The 21,346-nt window shown below is 35.4% G+C and overlaps 1 protein-coding gene across 2 annotated transcripts in view; it reads right to left on the bottom strand.

Annotated features, from left to right (window-relative positions):
* The window catches only part of Gabra3 (gamma-aminobutyric acid type A receptor subunit alpha3), a 229,202-nt gene that overhangs the window by 18,798 nt on the left and 189,058 nt on the right, over positions 1 to 21,346 (bottom strand). For both annotated transcript variants that reach the window (XM_057760166.1, XM_057760165.1), the window contains exons 7-9: positions 19,155 to 19,298; positions 8,980 to 9,132; positions 2,386 to 2,597 (exon numbers count right to left, since the gene is read on the bottom strand). In XM_057760166.1, coding sequence (XP_057616149.1) covers positions 2,386 to 2,597; positions 8,980 to 9,132; positions 19,155 to 19,298 — 509 coding nt within the window. The remainder of the gene's footprint in view (positions 1 to 2,385; positions 2,598 to 8,979; positions 9,133 to 19,154; positions 19,299 to 21,346) is intronic.

Genomic DNA, 21,346 nt, shown 5'->3' with positions numbered 1-21,346 from the left:
TTGTGGGATAATTAATCATTTTTACACTGTGAAGATGTGTCTCTGTTTTACTCTACCCATCTAAGGTATCTTGTAATTGGTTTAATAAAGAGTTAAATGGCTAATAGTCAGACTGGAGAAGATAGGCGGAACTTCTGGGAAGAAAGAGAAACTTGGGGGAAGAATCTAAGATGTGGAAAATTTGCCAGCAAGACATCATACATGCAGTACTGAGGAGAGGTAGTGAGCCACATGGCAGAACACACATTAATATAAATGAGTTAATTTAAGCTTTAATAGCTAGTCAAGAACAAGCCTAAGCTAAAGTCAAGATTTATAGTTAATAAAAGTCTCTGTATCATTATTTGAGAGCTGACAGAACAACAAAAGTCCATCTATACCTAAGTATTTTATTGAGTTTTTTCTTGTATTAGTGTTCACCAGAGTTTTTGGTCTAAAATGTTTTCCTTTTTTGATTGAATCTTTGGTTTTGGAATCAGGGTAATAGTGGCTTCATAAAAAAGAAGTTGAAAATGTTCCTTCCTTTCCAATTTTGAAGAAGACCACACAACTGAGAGTATTTGACAGTACAAATTTGTCTTAAAGGGTTTAAAAACAACAGGATACAAAAATATTGGGTGGATGGGTAAGGGAAGGTGGATTTGAGAACTAACGGGGCTGAAAATGTTCAAAACATATTGAATGAAACTCTCAGAGCACTAATGAAGTTTGTTATGAGACCATGTAGTGTAAAGCAAGTAGATTTCACAAATGAAGCATATACTTACATGGAAGCCTATACCATAAGACCAAGTATTCTATGATATGAGAAATTTGCAAGTTGGCTCTATTGCTGGATAATATTCAGTGCCAGCACTGAGAATAGCAATTGATTCCTATAAAGTCTTAGAGAAAGAGGATATGAACTACAAACTTAACAACACCACAAGTATAATACAAAGACATTTGATGGGTATTTTGCACATGCAAGAAAGTAGAAAATATGGTTCCAATGAGACTTTTAAATATTTTTATACAATAGCTTTGAGATAACTAAGAAATTAAAGGAAAATATGTATATTTATATTTAAGAAAATATCACATTTAAATGTAAAAACTATGACTAAATACCAACAGGAACTATGGTTGCATAAAGTGATATTAATATTATAAAATTTGACAAGGCTTCAATATCACTAGTACAAAGTTGAACAAGGAATAGAGAAGAGAGTGTGTGAAGTAGGATAAGAACACCAATTTTCTTATGTTTGTAGATGAAGTTAACATTCTTAGATAATAAATGACAAATCAATATATAGAAGAGTCAATGTATGGCAAGGATAAAGATAAAAAACTAGAGACATTATAACAATAAAATAAGCAAAAATCCTATGGTAGAGTAGATGGAGGAAATATAGTTTTTTTTTTCATTTACAACAAAGTTAGTAAGTTCTGTTTCAGTAAGTAATTATAGTCTACTTCAAAGATAGCGAACTCGACATTCTGTTCTATGAAATACTTCTTTTACCCCAGCTTGAAAAGGTTTCAACTCCATTTCTCTTTTGTATGATTCTTTGAAGGGTGATTCTTAGATTATATTTCCAATTCTTTTAAGAATACTATATAATTTAATTTAGGTCTAGATACCTAAACTCTTCAAAATATTGAGTGATGATATATTTGATCTGAATCATGGGCAATTCCTATTGATCCAGTGAGTTTCTCTTGTCTATATATCTACCTATCTAGCCAACATTTCTTCAGCTTTCATTCTTATTCAGCTGCTTTGCCAAGATGAAGACAAAGCCCTATCAAGGAGGCAAATAATTACTTTTAATACAACTAAACTATTTTAATATCAAGAGTACTCAAATACAAGAAAGCCAAATCTGTCTTCATGGTTCCTAATAGGTTCTACAGAGAAAGTAATGTTTTAGTTGGGTTTGGAAGAATGAGTAGGTCTTTACCAAAAAGAAAAAAAAAAAAAACACTTCAGGTAGAGAATAAAAAATACACAAAGACTTGGAATTAATGATGAGCATTTCATTTCATTTTGACTGTAATGCAAATCAGAGAGTGAGGGGTAGAAGTGGTATTGGAGACTATTCTTCAGATGTAGATAAGACTCCAAGCTTCTCTCTATCAATGCCCCCAGAGCCTAGCACACCACATTTATATTTGACTCAGCACAACAAGACATAAACCCTACATGCTATTAGCCTTCTTTTCATAGTTTCTATTTGAACTCCAGGTTGCCAGAAGCACTCCTGTAGAAAATTGGATTGATGACCCCAGTGAGTAGCACATAGCCCTGCTCAGTTCCTGCGAGCTACAGGCTGTTCACTTCTGGTCCCAATCCAGATCTCACAGGAAGTGCTTTCCAGCCCTTCCTTTACTGCAACTCACCTTCATCTCCAGGGTTTCTGGTACCTTCTTGCCTTCCCAAGCCCAACTCCGCTTGGTGAAGTAGTTGACAGTAGCAAATTCAATCAGTGCAGAAAACACAAAGGCATAACAGACGGCTATGAACCAGTCCATGGCCGTCGCATATGCCACTTTAGGTAAGGAGTTTCTGGCACTGATACTCAAGGTGGTCATAGTGAGAACAGTGGTGACACCTGAGGAGAGAAAAGTCAAGAGCCGGTTGCAACTGAAAGACACTGGCAGTGTACTTGATGGGGTAACCAACTTCCCACCTGAAAGGAAGTGTTTTACCACACTCAGTAGACCCCTTAGCTTGTGTTGTCTGTGGAGTAGCCTGATGTATTTTTCTGTAATAAAATATACTTCTCCTTTGCTTCAAGTAATAGTCTGTTTTTAAAGTAAATTGTACAGAATGTCAAGCCAGATAGATCAACCTAGGAACCACTTTATTCCAACTGCCATAAGAATTAGATTCTTCAGTGCAGTACCTCTATTACTGTCCCCTGGCCTCTGACTAAGCATTTATGCTGAAGAATAAGTAGCCTGTTTTATTGTAAGAGGGCTTCTAAATTAGAAAGATATATATTTGAGCTAAATTAGCTTCCTATAATGATCAGCCTACTGATGAATCTCAGTGTTCTTTCTGTGAGCCAATAAGAAGAGAAAATGTACTCCCTCATCTCCAGGATAGGCCTGTGGAGACCCAAGAAAAGTCTTTTCATCTCCAGAGTGATGGAGATCAATGTTTGCCTCATGTCCTACTTTTGCTCACCTTTCTCTCAGCCCTGGTAGTTTTCGTTTGACAAGCCTGAAACTGAGGCCATGATTCGGAGCATAGGTCAGCGTTCAGTCTAGTTCCTACTTGTTATTTTGATGTTCTTCTGATAAGGAAACAAACTACTATGGGACATGTTTCTGTAGCTGCATCCATTTCTAGGTCTCAACTGAGCTATATCTTGTAAGCTTTGGTAGAACTAGAACTTTTTTGGATGACACTCATTTTGTACCTTGGTAATTCCTTTAATCCCTCTGTGCCTTATTCCTCCCATCTGTGAGTATCAGATGATCTGGGACTTTCAAATTCCCAAACTCAATCAGATTTGAAGGAGAAATGATCACAATCTCATTCTGCTTGTTGAAAAGCTGAGGAGGATGAGAAATCTGTGCATGGATCAAGTGGGGCACAGAATGAAATGCTGATGGGGTGGGATGCTAAAGAGTAAGGCAACAAAAGGAGTCCCTGGCTCTATTAGCTTTTCTCTGATCTGGCTCCCTTGAATTCCTTACTTGCACATATGCTGTATACATGAAAATCTAGACTGGATAAGAATTTGCAATAAAGACACTAAAGGTTGACCTTTGCAGAAACTTAGCAGCAGAGCTGAGCTGCAAAAATACAACTTAAATAATGCGAGGATAAGCTATAATGTTAGTACTTATAAACAAAAAATAGACTCGAACCTCACCAACCCTAATATACCAAGAAAGGAGTGTATGAGTGATGTACACTTGGTACTTATATATGAAGTTCTCAGAAAAATTAAATTGAGAAAAAGGAAGTAGAGCCTTATGTGAGAAATAAACCATTTCATTCATGGCTATGAGCAAGGGCATGGTCTGCCTAAGAATGTCTATAGCAAATGTACTATAGCACAAATGCTCTGTATCTTATCTCAATGGAGAGTTTTTTAACTTTAACCTTTGAGACTTAATTAGACCCGTTACATTATGGAGAGTTCTTAGCTGATCAGAGCTGTGGGGGCTCTCAATTAAGCATTCTATATACTTCATAGAGTGTCTTGGCTTTTAAAAAGAGAGCCAGTCTTACAGTGATTCTATTTTAAGACTGGTTCAGAAAGCTCTTATTTAAGGACTAAGGTAGAACTGGTTGACCTCCTCACTTCCTATCAGTGCTTCTAGTACACTTACTTGTTAAGATGTGTCTGTTCTACTAAACTGCATGATGAGGGGAACCGACATGACTTTTCAAAGATTTGTTTATGTCCCTTACACTCCCTTCTTGCTCTCAGCCCCACACCCAGTTTCATGGCATTATCATCCAGTATGTGCTCATTTGTATCTGGATACATTCATTTGGTGTAATAGTTTGGGTTTATTCGTGTTTCATATATCTTGAGAGTAATTTTCTTGATTTCAGGATGAGTCCATAGTTTTAGTGTAACCTAATTTGTTCATCTATTAATTTATAAATAGGCATCTGAATGTTTCCAATATTCAACACATAATAAAAATGTCTAAACAAATTGTGTTAAGTATTTATGTACATATCCTTGCATTTCTCTTCATAAATACCTAAAGATGGAACTGCAAGGTTATATGGTATGAATATGTTTAAGTTTATATGACATTGCAAAGTTTATTAAAAATAGTTGTACATTTACCAGTTCTAGGAGATATAAACAATTCCTAGTCACTATGTACCTTCAATTTATGAAAATTTTATGCTAATTGATATTTTTCAATAATAATGAAAATATATATAATATTTTTTTCTTTTTCCATATCAACTTACATAGATTACATTAAACCACAGTATTTTCATTATAAGTTATTGCCATTATTTATAATTTAATACATTTACTATGACTCAGCTATTTATTATTTTTATTAATAATTTCAACATTACTACTAAGATTTTTCCTTTCATTTAGTGAACAGCCATCAGTATTTTTCTCTTCTTTTTCTCTTTCTTTCTTTTTTGGTTTTTCAAGTCAGGATTTCTCAGTACAGCCCTGGCTATCCTGGAATTATCTCTGTAGATCAGGTTAGTTTCAAACTCAGAGATCCACCTACCTCTGCCTCCTGAGTGCTGGGATTGAAGGCGTGCACCACTACTGGGCATTGGTGGACATGGGAAAGTCTAATAATAATAATCACAAATTTGCATTCTTTCAACTCATCTTGCTAGGGCTTATAGATTTCCTTCTAATTGTAATTTTATATCCTTCTTTAGATAGGACCATTTTTAGGCTAGCTATTATCTGTAATTTTTTCCCTTCTGTCATTCTACTATATTATGCCTTCTCAGTGAATCTCATGTCATTTCTCTCTGTACATTTCATTTTTGTCTTTTTACATGTTTCTTTTTAATCTATCTTTCTTATTTTATTTTATTTAGATAATACTTTTTTCATTTATTTTACATACTGAGCACAGTTTCATCAAAAGGCAGCTAAATGTCAGCGCAAGTCTTGGTCTCACTGCTAGGAGCCTTATACACAGAGCAAGCTACACAACTGTCACATACATGTAGAGGGCCTAGCTTGCTCCTATGAGGCTCCTTAACTATTATTCCAGAGTCCATGAGCTCGCACCATTCAGGGGTAACTTAACTATGTTTAAATAAATGATTATTTATTTATATTTTCAAGTTCCATGATAACCAATATGCTTCCTCCCCCAGTCTTTCTCTTACATTTTTCCTCATTGATTTCTTTTATTTATAAATATTCATCAGGGCTATTTGAAAGTCTCCAATTACTCCAACATGTATAGTCTTACAGGTTTGTATTTCTGTGACATAATTCATTTACAATAAGACAAAATATCTTTCATATCTGAGCTCTTTGGTGAAATGTATACAATTATATCACTGTGTAACTAGTCATCAATGCATTTTTGTGAATTAAATATATGAACATTCTTGTGGAAGTGCTTTTATTTAATGTATTTTATTACATTATTCATTTCAATTGGTTATATATGTAAGAGAAGAATATCCAGATTAGGGGGTTCATGTAAAATGATACAACCATTTTGGAAAATGTTTGACCAAGTCTTACAAAGTTAAAGTACATATTCCACAAGATACATGGACATTGTATGTTTTTTCTGTTTTATTCCAAGTGCATCATATTTTTAATTTTGGTATTTAGGTCTATGAATAACTTTCAATTCTTTCCAATGATATCTTTGTGGTAAATCAAGTTTCCATATACTAGAGAATACTTCCAAGCTCATTGTAGTGTTTCATTTACTTTTTTCTTTACATCAAAACAATGCTACCTTAATGACTATTGTGTTTTAATCATTCTGAAACCCTACGGGCCTGTCTCTCTACTCTGCTCTTATTCAAGAAGATACTGACTATCCTTGCATCTTTGTATTTAATTTTTAAATCAGCATTTCAAGTTGGAGGTTTTCTCATAATGCAGTTACTGCAAATAAGAATTCCGAATTAGTATGAGCCCATTTTAAACTATGAGAAGAATAAATTCTCATGGAAGCCTGTATTTTACACATATCTCAGGCCAAAATCAAAATGCTTTCACGTTATCTCTCTATTCTATGTGTAATTTCTTAATGTTCTCTTATATTGAGGCCACAACCATTCAATGGTATTGGACTTGTGGGAATGATATTTTGTCTTAATTTCTTCTGGTTGATGTAACAAGTTATCACATATCTAGTGGCTTAAAACACCACAAACCTATAATTACAGATTACACAATAAGCCTGAAATTAGTTTTAATGAGTTAAGGTCAATCTTGACCAGAGCCCCACTTCCTCTGAAGGTTCTGGTATAACAATAATAATCTACTGCCTTTTGCAGTTTTTCAAGTTACATCAATTGCATTTCTTTGCTAGTGAGCCCTTTCTTCTTCCTATAAGGCAACAACAGAATATCTTCCAATCTGGCCTGCCTCCTTTATCACAATGCTTTTCTTCTGTAGTTAAATATCTGACCAGTGCAGAATAATATCTCCAGCTGGAAGTCTTTAACTGCACCACATCTGGAGATTCATTTTCACCATATATTGTCATATTTCCACATCTCAGACACTTGGAGTGAATTTTTGGACGATATTACTTAGTATACTACAGATTTAGTTATAATCCTTAACAGTGTTGAAGCTCAGCACCCTCTTTTATATTTTAAAATCCAGGTACTTCTTTACCAAAACTAGTAACTCGGCTAAATAGCCACTTGTTATTGAAAATAATTTTTATATATATATTTTATCATGTTTTTCCCTTAATAATGGGTACTTCTAATCACACCTATAAAGCTTATGTTTCCTCTATTTCAGTTAACATCAAAGTATACCACAGAACAAACAGATAGCTTCCACCCATATTTTTCAAAACTTCGCAGTGGACCTTTAGCCCACGTGACTATTTTCTGCCATGTAATACTTCCCTCTTGACTTTCATTAATGTTGTACCTTTCTTATTGTTTCTCACTTTCTCTCTCGCCACTGCTTTCTCCTGTTACAGCTGACCCAATCAGCTATTTCTCTCTGAAACATCATTTACTATTGATGTAACACTATACAACTTCACGATATTGGCAGAAATGCCTTCTGTATGGGTATCTAGTATATCTTACTGTATGCTTCACAGTCTCTGTTTCCCCAGTGGTTCAACAGCCTGAAAGGTTTAATTTTTTTCCTCCAAAAACCTTCTGTGGGAAAAACAGACATAAAATGTTTTGTATGCTTTAAGTCTCTGAGGAAAGAGAGGCCAATGGCATGCAAACTTCTTCCTAGATATAAGTAGCCTCATATTTAAGTAAATTTCTCTGATTGTATATACTTTTCAAGAAACAATTGAAAGTGTATATGTAGCCTTTACTGAATATCAGTGTGGTGTGGGAGGTCCTTCTGTCTATGTGTTGCTTTTATTGGTTAATGAATAAAGAAACTGCCTTAGCCTGTTGATAGGGCAGAACTTAGATAGGTGGAGAAAACAGGACTGAATGCTGGGAGAAGGAAGGTGGAGAGAGATGGCATGGAGCTGCCACCAGAGTCAGACATGCCAAAACTTTGCCGGTGAGCCACTGCCATGTGGTGATACACAGAGTAATGGAGATGGGTTAAATTAATATGTAAGAGTTATCCAATAAGAAGCTAGAGCTAATGGGCCAAGTAGTGATTTAAATAATACAGTTTCTGTGTGATTATTTCATGGCTGGGTGGCCAGGACCAATAAGCAGCCCCCTCCCTCTACATCAGTGAATTCATGCTCTCAAAAGGCAGGAACAGATGCAATAAGTCATAAATGTAAACAGAAAGTTGTTCCTAGGGGTTGGAAAAATAACTCAGCATTTGAAAACATTTGTTCCTCTTACAGAGGACTTGGATTCAGCTCCTATCACCCATATGGTAGCTCACAGCCATCTATAGCTCTAGTACTAAGTGGATCTGGTACCCTCTTCTGACCTCATAGGTACCAGGCATGCCCACAGTGCACATACATACATACACATAGGCAAAATACCCATAAACATAAAATAAATTTTAAAATGAAAAAATTACCTTTAAAACCCAATCTAATTCTCTGTCTTCAGGTTGATTTTCTACCCTTAATTTTTTTCTACTCTCTGCACTAAATTCACATATTTTTCACTAAAGAGTCAATTTCTTCCTTCTAGGATTTCAAGCAACCAAATTCTGAACAAAGGAGTAGGGATATGAATGATGCATCTTACAATGCCATTTCTGCTATTGGGCTTGGACACCATCCTGTATCTGTAGCAGGGGTTCATTCCTCCACTTTTCTTACCTCTACTAAGAAAGTGCTTTTACCCCCCATTATCCATAAGGCAACACTTACCAAAGACTGTGCGGGCAGGGACAGATTCTCTATTAAGCCAGAAAGACACTTGTGACAAAATGACAGTCATGATACATGGCAAGTAGGTCTGGATGACAAAGTAGCCAATTTTTCTCTTCAGATGAAAGTGAGTTGTCATGACGACATATTCTCCTGGACAGAGAAAAAAATTAGGCAGCGTGGAGTCATAAAAACATTGTTAAATTAACTTGGGCCTCAGTTCTGTTCCCAGATATCCTCAATCTTATATTCAAGGTAAGACATCCTAATGCCCTACAAACTCTTGAGCTCCTTAATAATCAAAATTATGCAATAGTATTTTGGTGTGAAGGATATACTAACAATATGCCATAACAATTTCCTCAGTGAAAGTCTGACAAGTTTATTCAAATCATGTTTTTATTTAAGTAATGAGAAATAATGATGTTTTTATAAAGAAAGCACTTACTACATTCTCATGTAAAACTTTATTCAAATATTAATCTTCACAATTGCCTTATGAAGTGTGAACTTCCGTAGTCCTCATTTTACAAGTCAAGAAATTCAAACAAGGGATTTAACACCATACACAGGTACATAGTAACTAGTGGTGCCCAAAAATTAAGCCCATATAGGTTGTATCCATAGTTCATTCTTTTTGATACCATTTTTTGCTATTCTCAGGTATTGTTTGATTAGAAGCAAAAGATCACATGAGGACTGGAGAGAAGGATCAATGATAATTAGCATGTATAGGTTCCTGCAGAGGACCTGGGTTCAGATTTAAGCATCCACCATTAGGCAACATAAGACATCCTGAAACTCCAGCTCCAGAAGTGCATACACTCTCCTCTGGCCTTATGAACCCTGCATGTATGTAATACACATACAGACAAGCACACACACATACACACACACACAAATATGAATATATAAATTGTTTTAAAGTTCACATAGCAGAATGTGAACTGACCTTTATTACCTCATTGCCTTCAACAGAACTGTGATAGGTGGTAAACAAAAGTTAATTGCAATTATTACTCTGTTAACATCAATCAGTAATTCTCAGGCTTCTATATTTTTCAACAGCATTTGACACAGGTGAATCTTCCATTTTCCATGAATAGCTGAGTTAGAGAATAGCATGATGTATACTCAATCCAAGCACCACTAAACAACTAAAAATGACTGGCCATCAGTAGAAGTTAAAAAGCAGGCAAAGGACAGATTCTTCCTTACCATCTCTAGATAGAAGTAATCTTGACAATGTTTTTATTTCAGATTCCCAAACTCCAAATCTAAGAGACAAGGAATTTAGTCTGTTTTAAGCCACCAATGTGGTAATAACTTGTTATAGGGGCATTGGGGTTCCCAACTGTAGTTAGATCTGTATTTGGCACAACTATTTGGACATTTTTACTTTCTCTATCCTCTATTCTGTTCCAAACTGATCCTACCAACAGATTATCCTATCTCAAAAACTAGTAGCTCTCACGTGTCTGAATCCAAATTAAAATATTTAAATGCTTGGCATCATATTCTCTGTCTCTGTCTTTGTTTCCATAAATCTGATTTCCTTTTCCCTTTCTTCCCTTCTCCTTCCAACACCTTTATTCTCCTCTTCCATTGCCTTTCCTTTCCCCTTTCCTATTGATAAGGAGTTGAGGACTTAATTTTATCAAGAGTTGGACTTTGATTATTTTGACAATTTTCCCCATAATTATCAACCATACTCCTGATTGATGTGAAATACCTAATATATAAAATATAATTGATATATTAAAGTTACTATATACTATTTAATATTCACAGCTGTACTCTATGAATCTAAAAAGGAAGACAAATGTGCTTGTAAAATGTTTATCAAATGAACCATTTGTTTTAAATAACCCAATATATTTTTTTCAAGCTTTTCTCCCTTTTTTTTCACTATTGACCTTGTTTTCTGTTTTCCAAATAGCAAAGGCCATCTTATTACTGAGAACTAAAACTTTGTACTGGTCATTTCTTTCTGCCTTTTAAATTTTTTTGCAGATTATCTGTATTCTCTGGAAAAAGGAAAGGGGAAAATGGAAGGCCACTTTAGCAATTCACAGATATTTTGCAAATTAATCTATTGTACTCATTCACTGACAAGTTCTTTTCAAAGACATTGCCAACATTTTCTATTATCTCTCTGTAATTTGACTGTCAAAGTGAAAACTCAGCCTTTCATAAGATTGGAAGATTTTTCCATCTTCTCTTATCCTGTTTTCACTGGTGAGCTCCAGCTGGTTAAGCTTATTAAGTACCATCTCTGTTGTATGTGAAATAGTAAATATACTGATGTTTAAAATTAATTATTATCTATTATTCAAGCCAGAAGCAACAGCTTACAAATTAATGTTGAGGTGAATTAATGTTCCCTTCCTTTTTGTCTTTATTGATGCCTCTCTGTTTTTATGAAGATGACTATATAAGTGGTTTGGGATATTTTTCTCTGCTTTTGCTCTCCAGCCTGTTAAACTCCATCTGAGTTACATGTGAAATATTTGAAGCTTTATTTTAAGTAACTTAGCTATTGAGAGTTATGAAATACACAGAAGATTTTTCTTAAAAAATCTTGACAAATTAACTCAATAAACAAAAAAATAGTTTTTCCTGCCTTAAATCCATGATGGTATTTTTTTCATCTCTCTACATCCATTCCTTATGCTTTATCTTGCCTTCTGTAGCCTTTTAATTTCCATGTCTCTATGTTTCTTTTCTGTCTCTTTCCTTCAGTCTCCTGTTTTTGGATCTGTCTACACATAAAGACATCATAAGCAATTGCAATTATAATAAACTGATGCAGCAAAAGGTTAAACATCTAAAAGAGACTGGGAAAAATAATGAATCCTAACTATCATCCTAAGTAATTAATATAATAATTTTCAAAGTGGGAGGAAATTGAGTCAGTATTGAAATAGAAACTGGTGTCAATACCTAGTCACCAAACTTGAAGAATTTCATTCATTTATTTTACAGACATTTGAGTCTGGAGCCAAGAGAAGAAAGCCCCTGAAATTACATCACAGTGGAGTGGAGACTAACAATGTTTGGAGAGAAATTCAACCATACCAAACAGAACACCTGTGAATTATAGGTCTCTTCTCTGCGCAGGTCCCTAGTCACATAATGTAACCTCCATGGAGGGACATATTCAACATTTAGAAGGGAAATCCTGCCACATTTATGTGAGGTTATAATATTTACATAAGTTTTAAATCAAAAGGTATGAAAGAAAACACATCAATGGTATGGGAGAATTGTCTGTATTCTGTCAATCATGTTTTAAATAAATGCTGATTGGCCAGGCAGGAAGTATAGGTAGGTCAACCAGACAGGAAGTAGAGGTGGGACAATGAGGACAAAAGAATTCTAGGAAGGAGGAAGCCTATTCCTCCACTCCTGCCCAGACCACCGAAGAAGCAAGATGTGACCTGCCCCGATGAAAAATGTACTGAGCCACATGGCTAACATAGATCAGAATAATGGGTTAACATAGTGATAAGATCTAATAAGAAGCTTGAGCTAGTGGGCCAATCAGTTTATAAGTAATGCAGACTCTCTGTGTGATTTTCTCTGGGGCTAAACAGCTCGGGAACCTGGCAGGACAGAAATCCCAATGAGTCTGACCCTCATGTTACACATCAACATGTTCCCCACTCACCCATCTTACTTATCCTTGCTACCAGTAACCATGGTTACTCTTGCTTGTCTATTTCCCTAGAATTATTAATTACACACACACACAGAGTATGAAAGCTAAAACTAGTTGGAAAATATACAAAATGTACATCCATTCTTATTAAATAATTTGACTCAAAAACAGAATAGAGAGAACATACAAAAGAGAAAAAAATTCAACATGAACCTAAGTTTATATAAATGTGTATTTAGGACACAACGAATGCAGTCAATAAATGATGCAAAACGAGTATGAGCCCCTAAGAAAGACAACAGGTCAAGAATCAGTAAATAGAGGAGCATAGCACAGTCACAGTGAGCTGTGACTTTCTCTGCCCAAAGAGAGCAAGCCAGAACACCTTTTGCCACTAAGCCTTTGCAGGCTCTTTCTACAGAGAAATGACTACATTGAAATGGATGGTGCCCAGCAGAGAAAAAAATGCAACCCTAACAAAAAACATTACTTAATATTTGCTCTGTGTGTATGTATGCATGTCTGTGTGTTTCTTGCTCTGTTTCAACTTTTACAATCAGCTTTTAAAATCTTAATTATTAACAGAGAGCTATATTTGTTTCTTATCAGTCCTTAAACAATTTTATGCTCTCACACTTCTGGAGATCAGAAATCTCAAATAGGATTTAAAAACCTCCATGCTTTCTTTAAATACATTTGAGTGATATATATATATATATATATGTACATATATAATATAAAAATATACATATTTTTGAGAAAACATGTAACATTTGATAGTCATATACACCATAGTCTAAGCTGCATTCTATCTGCTGATTCTGGAGAAGCAGATACTAGCATTTCTTGGTTGGTAACCCTGATTTTATTTTCTCTGACTGGTTTTCTTCCCCACCTGTTCTTTATGAAAAAACTTTTGTAATTATGTTGGTCCTACATGTATAATCCAGGATTATATCTTTATTTAAATACCATATAAGAAACCTTAAATTTACCTTCATAACCACCTTGTTCATAACCTAACAGACTCTAGGATTAGGATCTTTAGTGTGAATTTGCACCAACAAAATAACTAAATGTAGTTAATCTTCTAGAAAGAAAGACGACAAAGAAACAAAGACAAAAGGAATGATAGCACATGAAACATAGGTGACTACTATACACATCCAACAAGATATACTGAATCTTCTAGGGGGATGGGATGGTATTGGGTGAGTGAAGTGCACTGTGCATTCATATACTTGAAACAAAGGAATCCGTTATATCTCTAAAAGTAAAAAATATATAGCAGTAAAAGCACAATATAAGCATGAAAGGAACTGAACCATAAGAGCTTAAGGCAATGATTTTTTTCTGATCCATGGTTTCTTTATCCAGATACCTGACCAATATTGCTTACTTCACAGTGTTGTTCAATGTTAAAAGGAGTTAATATGCGTCCTTAGTGCTGTGTCTGGCACATATTACAATCTCAACAATCAATCATTGTTAATTTCATCACTACGCATGTGTTAATTTCTTCATTGATAAGAAAAATTAAACAAGAGTTTCCAGATTCATTAATTTGCTGACACTGCCTCAACAAAGGTTCAGATAATGGATTTGTTAAAGCAAGACAATTTTATCACCTCAGAAGTTTGAAATGAATGTTCCAGTAGGGCCAGGCTCTGCTTAAAATCTATAAGGGTCATTTTATATTTTGATGTCTAGTTTCTTGAGTTCTTTATATATTTTGGAGATCAGCCCTCTTTCAGAAGTGGGGTTAGTGAAGATCTTTTCCCATTCTGTAGGCTGCTGTTTTGTCTTATTGACCATGTCCTTTGCTTTACAGAAACTTCTCAGTTTCAAGAAGTCAATTTATTGATTGTTGCTCTCAGTGTCTGTGCTACTGGTGTTATATTTAGGAAGTAGTCTCCTGTGCCCATACATTAAAGGCCAGTTTCCACTTTCTCTTCTCTCAGGTTCAGTGTGGTCAGATTTATATTGAGGTCTTTAAATCCATGTGGACTTGAATTTTGTGCATGGGGATAGGTATGGAGCTATTTGCATTCTTCTACAGGTTGACATCCAGTTATGCCAGCACCATTTGTTGAAGATGCTTTCCTTCTTCCATTGTACCATTTTGGCTTCTTTGTCAAAAGTTAGGTGTTCATAGGTGTGTGGTTTATTATCAGGGTCTTTGATTTGATTCCATTGATCCACGTGTCTACTTTTATGTCAATACCAAGCTGTTTTTATTACTATAGCTTGAAGTCAGGGATGGTGATGCCTATAGAATTTCCTTTATTGTTTTAACAGGATTGTTTTAGCTATTCTGTTCTTTTTTATTTTATCATATGAAGTTGAATATTGTTCTTTCAAGGTCTTTTAAGAATTGTGTTGGGATTTTGATGGGGATTGTATTGAATCTGTAGGTTGTTTTTGATAAGATTGCCATTTTTATTGTGTTGATCCTACCTGTCCAAGAGCATGGAAGATCTTTGATGTGGGATTTCCCTTTGTATGCTGTGATTACCATTGATAAATAAAGGAACTGCTTTGGACCTATAGCAGGGCAGAACTTAGGTAGGTGGGGAAGATAGAACTGAATGCTGGTAGAAAGAAGGCAGAATCAGAGAGAAGCCATGGAGCTGCCGCAGGAGACAGATGTGCTGAAACTTTGCTGGTGGGCCATGGCCTCATGGTGATGCACAGATTAATGGAGATGGGTTAAATTAAAATGTAAGAGTTAGCCAATAAGAAGCTAGAGCTAATAGGCCAAGCAGTTATTTAAATAATACAGTTTCTGTGTGGTTATTTTGGGGTTAAGCAGCTGGGAACCAGCATGTGGCCTCCTTACTACAGATCTTTCCATTTTCTGATATCTTCTTCAATTTCTTTCTTCAGAGACTTAAAGTTTTTGTCATACAGATCTTTCACTTTTTTTGTTAGAGTTACTTTAAGATAGATGGAACTAGAAAAAAAACCATCCTGAGTGAGGAAACCCAGACTCAGAAAGACAAACAGTGTATTACTCACTCATAAGTGGATATTAGATATGAAGCAAAGGATAACCAGATTAAAATCCACAGCTCCAGAGAACCTAGAGCCTTCATCCAGTAACTGATGGAAGGAGATGCGGAGATTCACAATCAAGCACCAGGCTGGGCTCTGGGAATCCAATCGAAGACAGGGGGTAGGTGGAAATATATGATCAAGGGAGGTGAAGATCATGGGGGAGAAATCTACAGAGACAGCTGAACCAAGCTTGTGGAAACTCATGAATTCTAGACTGACAGCTGTGGAGCATCCATGGGACCAAACTAGGCCCTCTGAATGCGGAAGACAATGGTAAAGCATAAACTATTTGAGAGGCCCCTGGCAGTAGGACCAGGATCTATCCTTGGTGTATGAGCTAGCTTGTTGGAGCCCATTTCCTATGGTGAGGTGCCATGCTCAGCCTTAATGCAGGGGGGAGGGGCTTGGTCCTGTCCCAACTTAATGTGACAGACTTTATTGACTCCCCATGGGAGGGAGCCCTTAACCACCGGAAGCAGGGAATGGGGGATGGGAGAAATGGGTTGGGGAGTGGATGATAAGGAGGAGGGTTGGAAAGGAGAACTGTGGTTGGAATGTAAAAATAAAGAAAAAAACTGTAAGGGACTCTTTCCTTGTCTCTTACTAATTTCAACTTGTTTGCAGACAAACTTTGACAGTTCTTTGCTTATGGAAACATTCACCTGATCACAGCCTATGTGTTCACATAGTCTCTCATGTTCACTCCACTCTGTCCAAAGTTCCCCTCTTCATAAGAACACCAATTATATTACATTAGTGCAATACGACTTCATCTTCGGTGATAACATTTATATGACAGTAATCCCAAATAATGTCACATTATAAGGTGACAAGGTTAACATTTTGACATAGCTTTCAGGGTAGAGGGGATAATTGAGTTCATAATACTTGTATTGCTAAGGAAAAAGGAAAACTAGCATGCTCATACAGGGACAGTGGGAAAGGGAACTGGTTAAACTTTCAGAGTAGCAGTTTTTCAGCATGTATTATTTTCAAAAATGTTCTGTCTGGATCATAGACAGATAATTATACTGTAGCAAAATGCTGTCTGAAAAAGGAGGGTCTACAGAAATATTGTTTACAGAATGAAACCCAGGGCACAATGGTAGATAATTGGTTAAGTAGGCTAGCAGCACCACACAATGCCTTTACAAATGAAACTATTCTTTTGCTGCGTTTCAGCAATGAAAGGCTACATTTTCCACAGAAAACTACAAATAATTGTCAAGAATTCTCTGGCCTTAAAAGAGAGAACATTATTATTTTATTTTTATTCACAGTAAACAAAATAAGAATTAATGCCTTTATTACCACTTTTAATATATTGTTACTGAATCATATGTGCATTTTGCTTGGCTCCTGTACATTTAATGAAAGAAAACTTTTATAAAATCTCTAATATTAAAAGTAGATAAAACTATAAAACAGAATAAATGGTAGGGGCCCTTTAATACTGATACATTTCAGTGTTCCAAATTGCCATTTAACTAAACTTTAGAATTACTGAAAAATGCTAAGGGAATTCTCCTATATATCAACATATATCATATGTAATTAACATATTAAATCTTTTAAGAAAAATTTTCTATTTTAAATTTTTCTATTTTTCATTTTTATTTCTGTTTGTGTCTATCTGCTTATCTATCTCCCTCTCCCCATACCCACCACACATCTCTCATGTATGTGTGTGTGGACACATGCTTGGGGATGCCTGTGTAGGTCAGAAGATGGTGTCAGATTACATGAAACTGGCATGGTAAGCTACCATATATGTATTGGCAATTGAACCCAGGTACTTTGTAAGAATAGTTGGAACTCTTTACTACTGAGGCATGTCTCCAGTCTCTTGCTAAATTTTTTCCAGGTAGTGCAATTAAAGAGTTAAACTGTAATTCTGTGATTTTGGTGAACTGTTTTCAGGAACCCCTATTAATACAAAATCCCCAAATATTCTATTCTCTTGCATAAAATTGCATAATATGTGTATAAAACCTATGTTCAGGCTGGGTCGTGTTGGCGCACGCCTTTAATCCCAGCACTTGGGAGGCAGAGGCAGGTGGATCTCTGTGAGTTCAAGGCCAGCCTGGACTACAAGAACTAGCTCCAGGACAGGCTTCAAAGCTACAGAGAAACCCTGTCTTGAAAACAACAAACAAAAACAAAACAAAAAACCCCACCTATGTTCAGCTATTCTATTCTTTAAAATTAAAATACCACATATAATACAAATAATTTTTATACCAATTCCTATATTATATTGTATAGAAAATGACAAAAAACTTCTATATATGTTTAGTACACAATTAAAACATTTTCATTCTTAGTTGAATCTGCAGATACAGAGGCCATGAAAACACTGAGTTGGTTATATCCTCTATTGGCTTTCCCATGCATTTTTAATATTGCTATTATGAACATATATTTTCCATTTGATAAAACTGAACCAGTGGTTTAAACCGTGAAATGAGATCTTGGACTGCTTGGATAACTAGTAAGATTGTTTTCCAAATTTGATGCCAAGTAGGTGTTTCAGAAGAAGTCTATGACAGGGAGCACAATTAATTTGTACAGAATATACTCCTGGGGTTAGGAAATCCACAGCCCTGTGCAAAGGCATTTCTAATATGCTATATTCTCCCCTGGTCCTGAAGTGAAGGACAAACAAGATGACATGCTGTAACATCATGAAGTCATAGCCGAATAAGGTCCAAATAATGAAAGAATGGCTGGGTATCCAACGCCATCAGTAATTTTGGACTCAACAGAGACTAATGTTTAAAAAGTAATGCTGAACACCTCCACACTATAATTGCACAAAGAATTGTTATGTGACATATGGGATCTAGCATCTATTCCATTTTTCCAATTACTCTGTTTTCCTTTTGATGTACTTTTTTATTTCAAGTAAATTTTCATTTTTATTGTACCTCTACAATCAGGTAGTATATAAATGGACAACCTGCATACTACAGAACACGTCTCTCAAAAAGTATTTGTTTATCCAAAAATAAGCTATTGCGAAGATGTCACAGGTTTTGTTAAAACACATTTTCCTTGAGGTCGGTAATCTAGTGAAGAAATTAATTTGCTGACTACTCTCTTAAACCTCTAGAAGGGCTAATACCTTACTGCCTCAGCACTAATGAACTTTTTCTGACCTAAGCTCAGTGACCTTATCACTATGCCCTCTTTGATTTCTATCACACTTCCTTACCTCTGTCACACTCCTTAGAAGGCATCAGGGTACTGGGCTTCAGAGGGACTTAAGAGCTTATTGCTTGGGTTCACAATTTGATTCTGACACTGAATTCCAACATGGGATAAATTATTAAATCCCTTTAATTTCATCACTGTAATAGTGTTCAAAAAACTGTTTTAAAGATTAAATAAGTTATTCATACAATGTTGGCATATGGTAGAGATTACATGGAAGTTTAATAGATAAAAAAGCCAATACCTGTACTAGACCGGATTATCTCTGTCCCAACAACATGGCCAAGCAAGTCATACTGATTCAGGCGAGAGCCATCCTGTGCTACTTCCACAGACTTGTTCTTCCCAAGAGTCCAAGAATAAATCACTTCAGCTTTGGTATAGGCATCTATAACAGAATTGAGTAAAAAAGAAGTTTAAGAGAATGAAAAATGATTTCCTATCATGCTAAACATGGATGTGATTTAATAACATTTAATTCAATACATCTTTCATTGACAAAGCTATCTAGATATATGCATATTGTTCATGTGAATCCACCCTTCTATTATTTATATAACTCCTCTAATAACTGTTCAGTAAATATGTATTATATTTATAACATATATGAAATAAAACTACATATTTTATACCTCTAAGGACTGACGATGTTCTAGACTCACACCTTTCCTTTTCTTGGGGAAAATATATCTCCTCATTCACAAATGTCAAATTCAAAGGAGACAAGAGCTAGCAACATACGTGAAATGAGTGATTCAGGCTGGTAATAAAAAATAAACTGCCAAAAATAAAATAAAAATTTCTTCAATTAATGATGAAATGAGCCTATGAAGTTAGGATAAAACTCAAACTAATGAAATTTTAAATTAAAAATAAAAATTCAAATGACTACAATTAATTATTACAATTTTCTTTCATAACTTATTTATTACCACTTTAATATGCATACCAGAAATCCCACATTTTCCTTTATATCTGGTTGTCAATGTTTTCTTTTTGATTTGAAATTAAAATGTTAAATACAGAATTATTTAGAGATTAACAAAGGTGTGAGATGACATAAAGATACGGAGTTTTTGTCAATATCTAAAATGAATGAGTTGATTTCTTCCTAGGGAATTCCTACACCAAATTTCATATTTAGAGTGAGCACCTTACCCTAACTCGGGTACCTAAGCTCAGAAAGGGACGCTAAGCACCATACAGTTTGCCCCTTCCCTCTGAGTTTTAAGCTGTCTGTTGTTAAAGTCAAAGAGGTAAAGTGTCTCCATCTCATGATGGCAGCTACCGTATCTTTAAAATGCTCTAGATAAATAGTTTACCAGAAAAAATAATTTCTGGTGAATCTTTTAGTAAACCAATGCAGCCTCTGGGTCTCTGCAATATTTTGCAATACTGAATATACTACTAATAAGCAAATCTTATACTTACTCATGTATATTGTGACTTGCATATGTTTTATTTAGGACTTTTTTTTTCAAATAAGTAAGCTATTCTATGATTTACTTGTAATGAACAACATGCCAAGAACTCATGGATATCAAAATTCTCATTGGTACCACATATAATTCTATGGCAGTTTCATATCTGCATTGTCATATGTATCTAAGAAAATTTTGTAAGAGGGGAATGGATCAATTGCTAAAGTACTTGCCATATAAGCATGAGGGTCCGAGTTTGGAGGCAGGAGCTGACGCAGATACCATAGAGAGGTGTTGCTTACTGCCTTGCTCCCCATGGCTCACTCAGCCTGCTTTCAGAAGCAGGGCCATCAGCCCAGGGATGGCACTACCTACAATGGGCTGGGCCCTCACCCACTGATTACTAATTAAGAAAATGCCTTACAGCCAGACCTTACAGAGAAATTTTCTCAATTGGGGTTCCTTCCTTTCAGGTAACTCTAACTTGTATCAACTTGACGTAAGACTGGCCAGCATCGCTGACCTCTTGTCAACTTGACACACAAGCAGATCACTGTTAAGTCACAAACCTTTCTTTCTTATTCTGTCCCAAAGATCTTACATTAAAATCATAAATAACTTTAAAAGTCCCACAGTCTTTACAAATTCAAACATTAAAATTTTAATCCCTTTAAAATAGTCAATCTCTTTTCAAATCCTAAGTCTTTTAAAAGTTCAGTCTCTTAACTATGGGCTCCAGTAAATTAAAAAAAAAATTAAATATTTTCTTACTTCAAGAGGGAAGAACCAGGGTATAGTCACAATAAAACCAAAGCAAATTTGAAATCCAAAACTGTAAATAACTCAGTGTCCAATATCTGGATTCTCTCATGATTTTCTGTTTCTCCAAGGGGTGTGGCTCACTTCTCAAGCTCCACCCTCTGCAGCACACACAGCTTGTCTTTTAAGCTTGGCCAGTCTCCACTGCTGCTGCTGTTTTGGTGGTCATAGTACTGGCATCTCTAAAATGCTGGGG

This window comes from Chionomys nivalis, chromosome X (genome assembly GCF_950005125.1).
Source record: "Chionomys nivalis chromosome X, mChiNiv1.1, whole genome shotgun sequence".
Classification (NCBI taxonomy): Eukaryota; Metazoa; Chordata; class Mammalia; order Rodentia; family Cricetidae; genus Chionomys; species Chionomys nivalis.
The sequence above is the reverse complement of the archived record's forward strand: the minus strand, read 5'-3'. Positions and strand labels throughout refer to the sequence as shown.